At 45.3% G+C, this 12,795-nt stretch overlaps 1 protein-coding gene across 1 annotated transcript in view; it reads left to right on the top strand.

Annotated features, from left to right (window-relative positions):
• The window catches only part of sema3h (sema domain, immunoglobulin domain (Ig), short basic domain, secreted, (semaphorin) 3H), a 31,891-nt gene extending 19,697 nt beyond the window's left edge, over nucleotides 1–12,194 (top strand). Inside the window, exons 10-17 of the mRNA XM_042299303.1 lie at nucleotides 7,334–7,478; nucleotides 7,745–7,964; nucleotides 8,099–8,187; nucleotides 8,290–8,331; nucleotides 8,655–8,812; nucleotides 9,133–9,194; nucleotides 9,830–9,972; nucleotides 10,070–12,194. Coding sequence (XP_042155237.1) covers nucleotides 7,334–7,478; nucleotides 7,745–7,964; nucleotides 8,099–8,187; nucleotides 8,290–8,331; nucleotides 8,655–8,812; nucleotides 9,133–9,194; nucleotides 9,830–9,972; nucleotides 10,070–10,519 — 1,309 coding nt within the window. The 3' untranslated portion in view covers nucleotides 10,520–12,194. The remainder of the gene's footprint in view (nucleotides 1–7,333; nucleotides 7,479–7,744; nucleotides 7,965–8,098; nucleotides 8,188–8,289; nucleotides 8,332–8,654; nucleotides 8,813–9,132; nucleotides 9,195–9,829; nucleotides 9,973–10,069) is intronic.
• Nucleotides 12,195–12,795: the final 601 nt, after the last annotated feature.

Here is a 12,795-nt window from a genome sequence, read left to right as displayed (position 1 = left end):
TTGTGCATCCCAGAGCTGCCACTGAGGGATTCACTGATGTAAAACAGTTATGAGACCGTGACAATGACGCACAAACGCTTTAAATCGTTACTTTTGTATGGGGCGGCATATTTCTGTTGTACGTTGTGTTGGGTTGCACAGTGTTTTATTGTGACAGTAGTTTGTGTTCGGTTTGGCTGCCTGGCAAGTGACTAATGGCTTGTGTAATACATGCTGTGGGTTAGGAGAGAGGGAGAAAGTGTGCGTGTGCGTGCAGGCGTAATCGGGACGTTAGATACTCTAGTGCGTGTAGACAGTATCGTCTGTGGAGGAGGAGAGAGAGTGTCCAGTGACACGTTACATAATTCGGTTTTCGCTGCCGGTGATGGGCAGGACTCACCTGAACGTATGCTTGTAAATGAATTTGATCAATCTATGTAGCCTATTGATTTGCTCTTGATGAAGAAATAAAACTCAAATGTTTTGTTGTTTCCATGTAATACTAGCCACCTAGCAATTTTATGAAATTGGCGTTTAGCTAGCTACCAAGCCATTTCGGGCTATCAATCAAGTTAGAACTAGCGTCTCTAACTATCTTATCTGGTATACCTGCATGGCAAGGTTGTTAGACTTAAGAAAATACAAACATTTGTTTAATTACTGGGTTATGATACTACAGTGCCTTCAGAAAGTATTCACATCGCTTAACTTTTTCCAGCATGAATTTAAAATGAGATGTTGTGTCAATGTCCTACACACAATACCCCATAATGTCAAAGTAAAATTATGGTGTTCGAAATTTGTACAAATTCATAAAAAATGAGAAGCTGAAATGTCTTGAGTCAATAAGTATTCAAGCCCTTTGTTATGGTAAGCCTAAATCAAATCAGGTGTAAAAATGTGCTTAACGGGTCTCATAATAAGTTGCATGGACTCTGTGTGAAATAATAGTGTTTGAAAAAGAAAAGGAGAGCGACACACTAGGAGCACAGGTGCAATAATTTAATAACCTAATATCCAACGTTTCGACAGACAAGCTGTCTTCAAGTGTTCTACTCCGATTGAATATCCCTTTAAGCGTTGTAAAGTTATTAATTCCACTTTGGATGATGTATCAATACACCCAGTCACTACAAAGATACAGGAGTCCTTCCTTAGTTGAGAGGAAGGAAATCACTCAAGGAAGCCAGGCCAATGGTGACTTTAAAACAGTTACAGGGTTTAAAGGCTGTGATTGGAGAAAACTGAGGATGGATCAGCAGCATTGCAGTTACACTACAATACTAACCTAAATGGCAGAGGGAAAAGAAGGAAGCCCCCATGCAGAATAAAATTATTCCAAAACATGCAACCTGTTTGCTATAAGGCACTAAAGTAAAACTGCAAAATATGTGGTAAAGAAATTAACTTTATGCCCTAAATGCAAACCCTTATGTCTGGGGCAAATCCAACACAACACATCACTGAGTAACACTTCATATTTTCAAGAATTGTGTTGCCTGCATAATGTTATGGGTATGCTTGTCATCGGCAAGGACAAGGGAGTTTTTAGGGATAAAAAGAAATGGAATAGAGCTAAGCACAGGCAATATTTTGGAAAGAAAATCTGGTTCAGGGTGTTTTCTAACAGACACTGGGAGACAAATTCACCTTTCAGCAGGACAATAACCTAAAACACAAGGCCAAATATACACTGAAGTTGCTTACCAAGACAACATAGAATGTTTCTCAGTGGCATAGTTAGAGTTTTGACTTAAATCGGCTTGAAAATCTATGGCAAGACTTGAAAATGGTTGCCAATGATCAACAACCATCTTGACAGTTTGAAGCTGATTCTAACATGTATTGACCAGGGGTGTGAATACTTACAGTTGAAGTCGGAAGTTTACATACACCTTAGCCAAATACATTTAAACTCAGTTTTTCACAATTCCTGACATTTAATTAGAGTAAAAACTCCCTGTCTTAGGTCAGTTAGGATCACCACTTTATTTTAAGAATGTGAAATGTCAGAATAATAGTAGAGAGAATGATTTTGTGTAGATACTACTACCGGCGCCGACAGAGATGGCCGCCTCGCTTCGCGTTCCTAGGAAACTATGCAGTTATTTGTTTTTTTACGTGTTATTTCTTACATTAGTACCCCAGGTCATCTTAGGTTTCATTACATACAGTCGAGAAGAACTACTGAATATAAAATCAGCGTCAACTCACCATCAGTACGACCAAGAATATGACTTTCACGAAGCGGATCCTGTGTTCTGCCTTTCAACCAGGACAACGGAATGGATCCCAGCCGGTGACCCAAAAAAACGACTCCGTAAAAGAGGGAAACGAGGCGGTCTTCTGGTCAGACTCCGGAGACGGGCACATCGTGCACCACTCCCCAGCATTCTTCTCGCCAATGTCCAGTCTCTTGACAACAAGGTTGATGAAATCCGAGCAAGGGTAGCATTCCAGAGGGACATCAGAGACTGTAACGTTCTTTGCTTCACGGAAACCTGGCTCACTGGAGAGACGCTATCGGAGGCGGTGCAGCCAGCGGGTTTCTCCACGCATCGCGCAGACAGAAACAAACAACTTTCTGGTAAGAAGAGGGGCGGGGGCGTATGCCTTATGGCTAACGAGACGTGGTGTGATGACAGAAACATACAGGAACTCAAATCCTTCTGTTCACCTGATTTAGAATTCCTCACAATCAAATGTAGACCGCATTATCTACCAAGAGAATTCTCTTCCATTATAATCACAGCCGTATATATTCCCCCCCAAGCAGACACATCGATGGCTCTGAACAAACTTTATTTGACTCTTTGCAAACTGGAATCCATACATCCTGAGGCTGCATTCATTGTAGCTGGGGATTTTAACAAGGCTAATCTGAAAACAAGACTCCCTAAATTGTATCAGCATATCGACTGCGCAACCAGGGCGGGAAAAACCTTGGATCATTGTTACTCTAACTTCAGCGACGCATATAAGGCCCTGCCCCGCCCTCCTTTCGGAAAAGCTGACCACGACTCCATTTTGCTGATCCCTGCCTACAAACAGAAGCTAAAACAAGAAGCTCCCACGCTGAGGTCTGTCCAACGCTGGTCCGACCAAGCTGATTCCACACTCCAAGACTGCTTCCATCACGTGGACTGGGATTATGTTTCGTATTGCGTCAGACAGCAACATTGACGAATACGCTGATTCGGTGTGCGAGTTCATTAGAACGTGCATTGAAGATGTCGTTCCCATAGCAACGATTAAAACATTCCCTAACCAGAAACCGTGGATTGATGGCAGCATTCGCATGAAACTGAAAGCGCGAACCACTGCTTTTAATCAGGGCAAGGTGACTGGTAACATGACTGAATACAAACGTGCAGTTATTCCCTCCGCAAGGCTATCAAACAAGCTAAGCGAGACAAAGTACAATCTCAATTCAACGGCTCAGACACAAGAGGTATGTGGCAGGGTCTACAGTCAATTACGGACTACAAGAAGAAAACCAGCCCAGTCACGGACCAGGATGTCTTGCTCCCAGGCAGACTAAATAACTTTTTTGCCCGCTTTGAGGACAACACAGTGCCACTGACACGGCCTGCAACGAAAACATGCGGCCTCTCCTTCACTGCAGCCGAGGTGAGTAAAACATTTAAACGTGTTAACCCTCGCAAGGCTGCAGGCCCAGACGGCATCCCCAGCCGCGCCCTCAGAGCATGCGCAGACCAGCTGGCTGGTGTGTTTACGGACATATTCAATCGATCCCTATACCAGTCTGCTGTTCCCACATGCTTCAAGAGGGCCACCATTGTTCCTGTTCCCAAGAAAGCTAAGGTAACTGAGCTAAACGACTACCGCCCGTAGCACTCACTTCCGTCATCATGAAGTGCTTTGAGAGACTAGTCAAGGACCATATCACCTCCACCCTACCTGACACCCTAGACCCACTCCAATTTGCTTACCGCCCAAATAGGTCCACAGACGATGCAATCTCAACCACAATGCACACTGCCCTAACCCATCTGGACAAGAGGAATACCTATGTGAGAATGCTGTTCATCGACTACAGCTCGGCATTTAACACCATAGTACCTTCCAAGCTCGTCATCAAGCTCGAGACCCTGGGTCTCGACCCCGCCCTGTGCAACTGGGTACTGGACTTCCTGACGGGCCGCCCCCGGTGGTGAGGGTAGGCAACAACATCTCCACCCCGCTGATCCTCAACACTGGGGCCCCACAAGGGTGCGTTCTGAGCCCTCTCCTGTACTCCCTGTTCACCCATGACTGCGTGGCCACGCACGCCTCCAACTCAATCATCAAGTTTGCGGACGACACAACAGTGGTAGGCTTGATTACCAACAACGACGAGACGGCCTACAGGGAGGAGGTGAGGGCCCTCGGAGTGTGGTATCAGGAAAATAACCTCACACTCAACGTCAACAAAACTAAGGAGATGATTGTGGACTTCAGGAAACAGCAGAGGGAACACCCCCCTATCCACATTGATGGAACAGTAGTGGAGAGGGTAGTAAGTTTTAAGTTCCTCGGCATACACATCACAGACAAACTGAATTGGTCCTCTCACACAGACAGCATCGTGAAGAAGGCGCAGCAGCGCCTCTTCAACCTCAGGAGGCTGAAGAAATTCGGCTTGTCACCAAAAGCACTCACAAACTTCTACAGATGCACAATCGAGAGCATCCTGGCGGGCTGTATCACCGCCTGATACGGCAACTGCTCCGCCCACAACCGTAAGGCTCTCCAGAGGGTAGTGAGGTCTGCACAACGCATCACATGGGGGCAAACTACCTGCCCTCCAGGACACCTACACCACCCGATGTTACAGGAAGGCCATAAAGATCATCAAGGACAACAACCACCCGAGCCACTGCCTGTTCACCCCGCTATCATCCAGAAGGCGAGGTCAGTACAGGTGCATCAAAGCTGGGACCGAGAGACTGAAAAACAGCTTCTATCTCAAGGCCATCAGACTGTTAAACAGCAACCACTAACACTGAGTGGCCGCTGCCAACACACTGACTCAACTCCAGCCACTTTAAAAATGGGAATTGATGGGAAATTATGTAAAATATATCACTAGCCACTTTACAATGCTACCTAATATAATGTTTACATACCCTACATTATTCATCTCATATGTATACGTATATACTGTACTCTATATCATCTACTGCATCCTTATGTAATTACATGTATCACTAGCCACTTTAACTATGCCACTTTGTTTACATACTCATCTCATATGTATATACTGTACTCGATACCATCTACTGTATCTTGTCTATGCTGCTCTGTACCATCACTCATTCATATATCCTTATGTACATATTCTTTATCCCCTTACACTGTGTATAAGACAGTAGTTTTTTTGGAATTGTTAGTTAGATTACTTGTTCGTTATTACTGCATTGTCGGAACTAGAAGCACAAGCATTTCGCTACATTCGCATTAACATCTGCTAACCATGTCTATGTGACAAATAAATTTGATTTGATTTATTTCAGATTCTATTTCTTTCATCACATTCTCAGTGGGTCAGAAGATTACATACACTCAATTAGTATTTGGTAGCATTGGCTTTCAATTGTTTAACTTGGGTCTAAAGTTTAGGGTAGCCTTCCACAAGCTTCCCACAATAAGTTGGGTGAATTTTGGCCCATTCCTCCTGACAGAGCTGGTGTAACTGAATCAGGTTTGTAGGCCTCCTTGCTCACTCACGCTTTTTCAGTTCTGCCCACAAATGTTCTATAGGATAGAGGTCAGGGCTATGTGATGGGCACTCCAATACCTTGACTTTGTTGTCCTTACGCCATTTTGCCACAACTTTGGAAGTATGCTTGGGGTCATTGTCCATTTGGAAGACCCATTTGCGACCAAGATTTAACTTCCTGACTGATGTCTTGAGATGTTGCTTCAATATAACCAGATAATTTTCCTGCCTCATGATGCCATCTATTTTGTGAAGTGCACCAGTCCCTCCTGCAGCAAAGCACCCCCACAACATGATGTTTCCACCCCCGTGCTTCACCATTGGGATGGTTTCTTCGGCTTGCAAGCCTTCCCCTTTTTCCTAAAACATAACGATGGTCATTATGGCCAAACAATTCTATTTTTGTTTCATCAGACCAGAGGACATTTCTCCAAAAAGTAAGATCTTTGTCCCCATGTGCAGCTGCAAACCGTAGACTGGCTTATTTATGGCGGTTTTGGAGCAGTGGCTTCTTCCTTGCCGAGCGGCCTTTCAGGCTATGTTGCTATCTTAGACACCCTTTTTCCCGATTTTGATGTAACTTGGGTGAATGATGTGTCTTGACATAGAGATCCGTAATTTACAAAATTGTCTGATTGGCCCAAGGGGTGTGTGTGTGTGTGTGTGAGAAAGAGAGATAGACAAAGAGACAGAGAAAGTGCATTGTCTGCAATGGCACATTCTCTCTGGGTTGTGTGATTAGTGTGGAGGTTCTGGGAATAGCCCAGTAAACCAGGCTCTGGTAGCATGTGGGCTAAGGGCCATGTGGTGGAGAGGGCTCTGGGGTTGACCGTATCCGGGTGGGGTTTCACTTGTAAAGTATGCATTTAGAAATATGGAATCTGTGACACTATATTTCACTGCGGATGGTAGTATGATTGATGGTGGTATGGGAGCATCCCTATCCTGATGATTATCATTGGCTTCAGTGAAGACTGATCTGATCCGGAATCAGGTTTGAGACACGCAAGCTTTGACACACATCCCATGAGTATACTGACACACAGCAAATTGGCCGGTGTTACCTACTGTTGATTTTTCAGTGTAACATTTCTAGTGTTGATTCAGGTTTTAAATGACCTATGGAAGTGTTAAATTAACACTAATTAGTGTAAAAGAAGCCCAGCGTTGGTGTTAATAACCAGTGTTAAACCAAAACCACGCGCAAAATTGTCTTGAATAATAAAACATTTATTAAAACAGATTCACTTAGGATCTCACATGGTGAAGGCCACAGGACAGAAAATGGATGAATGCAACAACCATGTCTCTGTCACTAACAAATACAGTCATGGGTGGTAACTCTACAATTAACTCGAAAGGCACACTGGGAAATATGCAAATAAGGATTTACACTAAGTACTGTGTTAATTTGACACTGATAAGTGTGGACCCTAATATACACTGGACCAGTGTTAAACGTAACACTCTGTGTTGATTTAACACTAGATAATTTGCTGTGTGACATACAGACAACAGACAGTACTGTCTGTTGTCTGTAACAGCTGATAGCAGACACATAACAGACTGCCTGTGTGAGTGTCATTGTGTTTTACAGTTGATTGACAGGCAATAACCTTCTCTTCCTCACAGTGACATTCTGAATGGCTCAGCGGTGTGTGTGTACCGCATGCAGGACGTGGTCCGGGCATACAAAGGAAATTTCTACCACAAAGAGGGACCACAATACAAGTGGGCCGAGTACACAGGAAAGATCCCCTACCCAAGACCTGGCACAGTAAGTTCCCTTCTAATGAGTTGTCATTCCCCGTCCATCATTACTCACCATATTCTGATTCATCATGTAATACCAAATGTGCTGAAGACAAGGCTCTCTGCCAATTCAAAGGAAACAACAACTCTCTAGTACAACAACTCTAGTACAATGGGCCAACCAGTTTCTTCTCAACCTGAATTTAAACCCAACTCTAACCATATTATGTCCGACTCCATCCATGGCTTTGAATGCTTGATGCCAATACAACTCTCGCTCTCTCCCTCCAGTGTCCCAGCAGCACATACGGTAGCTACAGCTCTACCCGGGAGTACCCCGATGACGTCATCTTCTTCAGCCGTACCCACCCTCTGCTGCAGGAGGCGGTGCTTCCGCTGGGAGGGCGCCCCTTGTTGGTCAGGGTGGGAGTGCACTACAAGTTCAGCCGGCTGCTGGTGGAACGAGTAGAGGCAGTGGATGGACAGTATGACGTCCTGTTCATCGGCACAGGTGTGTGCGTTCAGGAAGAGGTTTTGTGAGTGTGTGTATATATGTGTGTGTGTGTGTGTGTGCGCGTGTGTGTGTGCGCGTGCGCGTGTGTGTGTTTGAGTACATTACAAGCAGGAGTGTCCTCTGTGTTGCAGACTCCGGCCAGGTGCTGAAGTCTATCCACCTCCCTAAAGAACACGGTGTCCCCCAGGAGGTCACCCTGGAGCAGCTGCAGGTCTTCCAGGTACAACGCTGTATCCTTACCTTTTAATCCTTTTTTGGGCGAATCTGTTGTGTCTTCTGCCCTCGGTTTTACTCTAACATATTTTCCCCTCTCCCCCCACAGCACAAGTCACCTGTGACGACCATGACACTGTCCAAGAAAAAGGTAATAATGACCCCCCCCCCCACACACACACACACAGTCATCTCTCCACCTTATATCTACAAGGAGAGCTTCATCACCAGTTGCTATGGTAACCGCGGAGGATGAGGCCTGGCTCACACTGAGATAGGGAATCTACATACACACCAGTCAACATGCTCTGTAGCAGTCAGTCTCACTCTTATATGAACATTGAAAGTGTGAATCAGCGAAGGCATGAATTCCTGAAACAACTGATGGTTGTGGCTGCTGCTCTCTGAGCCACGTTGGAATGATCTGAATGTCTTTCTTCTCTGTTTTCTTTGTGCGTGCGTGCGGGGCTACAGCAGTGGCTGTTTGTGGGTTCTGCAGAGGGTGTGGCCCAGTTGGCTCTGTTCCAGTGTGAGTTGTACGGCCAGGCCTGCGCTGAGTGCTGCCTGGCCAGAGATCCCTACTGCACCTGGGATGGACACGCCTGCAGCCCCTTCATGCCCATCGCACGCAGGTGGGCCCGCTCAGCTCACACTTAACCCATTTACGAGCCAACACCCACATTGTTTACCTAGCACTTCCCACAGTTATATTACTAAACATGACGTTATAAACTAAACATGAAGTTTAAATGGAGTGAAAACCAAAGTTATTTTATTTTTTAAGTCTATGACATGCCAGCTTCCGTTCATGTACCCAGCACTCACTCATCCGACACATGTAGCTATAAGCCTGCCCTACTCATAGCCACATAGGCATGTGAACATGAATACTCACATTTAGTACGTATTCTTATCTAACATGGTGTCTTTTTTTTCTTCTCTCCCTCTGAAGGAGGAACGCTCGTCAGGTTGGTGATGAGGAGGATCCCCTGACCCAGTGTGTCATACAAGGAGGTGAGGAGGAACTGTCAAGAGCCGCACTCTCACAGACACACACTAGCTTAGGTTTCTATATACAATGAGTACACCAAACATTAGGAACACCTTCCTAATATTGAATTGCCCCCCTCATTTTGCTCTCAGAATAGCCTTAATTCGTTGGGACATGGGCTACAAGGTGTCGAAAGCGTTCCACAGGGATGCTGGCCCATGTTGACTTCAATGCTTCCCACAGTTGTGTCAAGTTGGCTGGATGTCCTTTGGGTGGTGGACCATTCTTGATACACACGGGAAACTGTTGAGCGTGAAAAACCCAACAGCTTTGCAGTTCTTGACACAAACCGGTGTGCCTGGCACCTACTTCCAAACCCCGTTCAAAGGCACTTATTTTGTCGAATCCCATTCACCCTCTGAATGGCACACGCACGCACACAAGTCATGTCTCAATTGTCGCAAGGCTTAAAAATCATTCTTTAACCTGTCTCCTCCCCTTCATCTACACTGACTTGAAGTGGATATAACAAGTGACATCAATAAGGGATCATAGCTTTCACCTGGATTCACCTGGTCAGTCTATGTCATGGAAAGAGCATGTTTTGTATACTCAGTGTAGAGCAGACATTGTGACATTTTTCTCTGTCTCTATTCAGCCGGTCTGCAGGTGGAAGCAGAACAGAGGATGATGATGGTTGCAGAGGGTAACAGCACATACCTGGAGTGCCTGCCCAAATCCAGACATGCGGCCGTGACCTGGTACAAACAGGCAGGAGAGAACAGCCCTGAGCTGAATCAGGTACATACTGACACACAGGCAATTACACGCGTGCACACACACATATGCACACATACCCACACAGGTCTAAACACTCACACTCCTCTCTGTGTTGCAGTTGCAGTCGGGAGAGCTGCTGGTGGTGACAGAGAGAGGTGTTCTGATCAGTCGGGCCGAGACGGGTCACTCTGGTGTGTACCACTGTCAACTGGAGGAGCACGGCTTCCACTGGACCGCCGTCACTGTGCATCTGAGTGTGTGGAGCCCCTCCCGTGCCCTCTCCTGGTCCACCAGCAACCGCAACCCCAACTCCAGCCCAGACGCCTCCCAACCCTGGTACCAGGACGTCATGGCCCTCATCCACCCCAGCAGCCTGGAGCAGCACTGTCAGAGGCTGGGCTTCCGGCGACGACGCAACCGCGGCCAGGATCAGACCAAGGACAGTGACCACAAGACAGGGGATGGCCCCAGGGGCGAGAGGCACAAACATGGAGGCCGAGGAGGAGGTGGAGGAGGAGGGAGGAAGAGCAGGAGCAAACCCAAGCAGAGGTCTCCGCGAAGCTCTTAGATGCTCCACTGCGTACAATGTGCTTTCTCCTGACTTTACGCTCTCAAACACTGTCTCACTCTCACAAACACACACATACACATTTACAAAAACTCATATTCATGTAGAATGGGGACATAGGAGGCTCGGCGTGGGCCGGACTCAGAAGTGTGAATGTGGTTGCGTAGCGTGTTGGATGAAGGATGTACAGCATGTCCAAGAGACTGGTAGAGAATATATTAAGGCGTGAAGAGGACCTGGAAGAATGTGGTGTCTCATAAGACAGGGGGAAAAGGCCCTGAAGGTGAAGCTAGGATCTGTCCTAATGAAAGACAGAGAGGGAGTCAAAAGGACATAAGTGTCTTCGAGGTAAACAATGTGTGATTTGTCTTTGATGTAAAAAAAAAAAAAAAAAAAAGAAAAAAAGCTACATTTCCCTTATTTAACTTTGTGTGTCATATTTATTTCTGTTTTGAATCAAACGGTTAGTTTCAGTAGTTGTATGAGGTCAGTTGTATTTAGTAAAAGCTCTGTGGTGTTCATTAGGCTTTCAACTCAAGCTTGACTCCTCACAACTGGCCTCATTGATGCCGGGTGTGTTTGACATTAGCGCACAGAGAAATGAAAAGGGGAAACTCCGAGTCAAACCAGCAAATCTGCCAAAATTAAATGCAGCAAAGCTAAAGCACTTTTAATGCTGTAGAAAAATAAACGTTCGTTTCGAGCTCTGGAGCAGCTGCATAAATGCAGAGAGGCCTTTTAAATGTGGCCAGACTTCTTTTACCACATAAAAGACGGAACCAATACTGAGCAAGGTCCTCGTTAGTGTGTGTGTGTGTGTGTTTTATTCCCTACCATAAAGTATGATGGAATCCATAAAGAAAGTATTTTGAAATGAAACATGTAATGTTTATGCTTTCCTCAAAGACCTTGTTCAGATCTTTCCCTCATTCATTATATGCGCTTTTGTATTTCACTCTGTAGCCTATATTTACGTCTCTGTGCCAATATTTCTTTGCGAATGGAAATAAAATGTTTTCAATTGATCTCTCCCAAGTTAAGGAGACACACAGTGTAGATACACCATTTTGCCAGTATGTTTTCTTACTTTCCCTTTTTTTGTGGCATAGGAAGCTTGTCCATCATCAATAAGACGCACACATGGATATGCACACCCACACTAACACAATGTGTGGAAACATGATAGATCTAGAAGATGTAATCCATTGTCAAACAACCCACATTTCCTCATCCAATATCTTCCAATTTTAAAAGAATTCATTCGACATTAAAAAAAACGCAAACATTAAATGAGTAAATAGAAACATTGAAATAACCAAGTGGTTCTGACAAACAGGATATCCTGTCGGTCTGAACTGAAAAAAAGGAAACCGCACATACAAACATGCTCAGTGCATAATGCCGTTGGGATGGAGGGAGAGGTGGTTATGTGAAGGTGAGATCTCAATCACCATGGTTCAGATTTGACTGAACGTATGCCTTCTGTAAGCTGCTCTCTCCGGAGTAGCACAGAACATAACATGTTTCAGGGCCTTCAGGTCTCCTCAAGTCCAACTAGGACTTAATCTAAATGGTAGTGAGATAGCGTTTAAACATATGGTATGTATATTGTTGTGTGTTTGCCTCGGTACTGGTGTCCTCTAAACAAATAAACAAATTAACGTACAATTTACAATGTTGGCTGTTGGCTCAGTATTTGAACACAAGTATTGTGACACCATAGAAAACAAATACTTTTTGTGAGAAGAATTACCTGAGAGTCCTTGGGCCCTACGAGTTAGCGCTTGTAGCTTAAGGTGATAGCTGTGCAGACAGATATCCCCAGGGATAGTGTATGCGTATCTGCTATGTTTCTCCCATCTTGAACATCACAAGATTGTAGCAGAGAAGGGCATGGGTGGGGCTCTCACAGCACAGCTGACACTCTTGGCCCTGTGGCAAAAAGCTCTGTGGCATCAGAAGTGAAGGGCAATGGTCTCTGTCTCCATCTGTGGGGAAGAGAGGTAAGTACATGGAGAACTCGGGTACAGGTGCAGCCACTGAAGCAAAGCTCATAGGGGACAGATCAAATTTACTGAGGGCTGGTTCAACTCAAAATAAATAATGCCCCCCCCCACCCCCTACCCCCTCCAAAGTTACAAATATTTTCACATGACCCGCCCCTTGCACTTCAAAATAAATTGAACACCCTCTCCCTCATAGAATTAGTAATGATGTCACTCTTGCTGCGGGAGAGACATCATTGATTTACACAGAGAAAAGAGTGTTCCCGAGAA

Source organism: Oncorhynchus tshawytscha, linkage group LG16, assembly GCF_018296145.1.
Source record: "Oncorhynchus tshawytscha isolate Ot180627B linkage group LG16, Otsh_v2.0, whole genome shotgun sequence".
NCBI lineage: Eukaryota > Metazoa > Chordata > Actinopteri > Salmoniformes > Salmonidae > Oncorhynchus > Oncorhynchus tshawytscha.
This window is presented reverse-complemented; position numbering and strand designations above follow the sequence as displayed.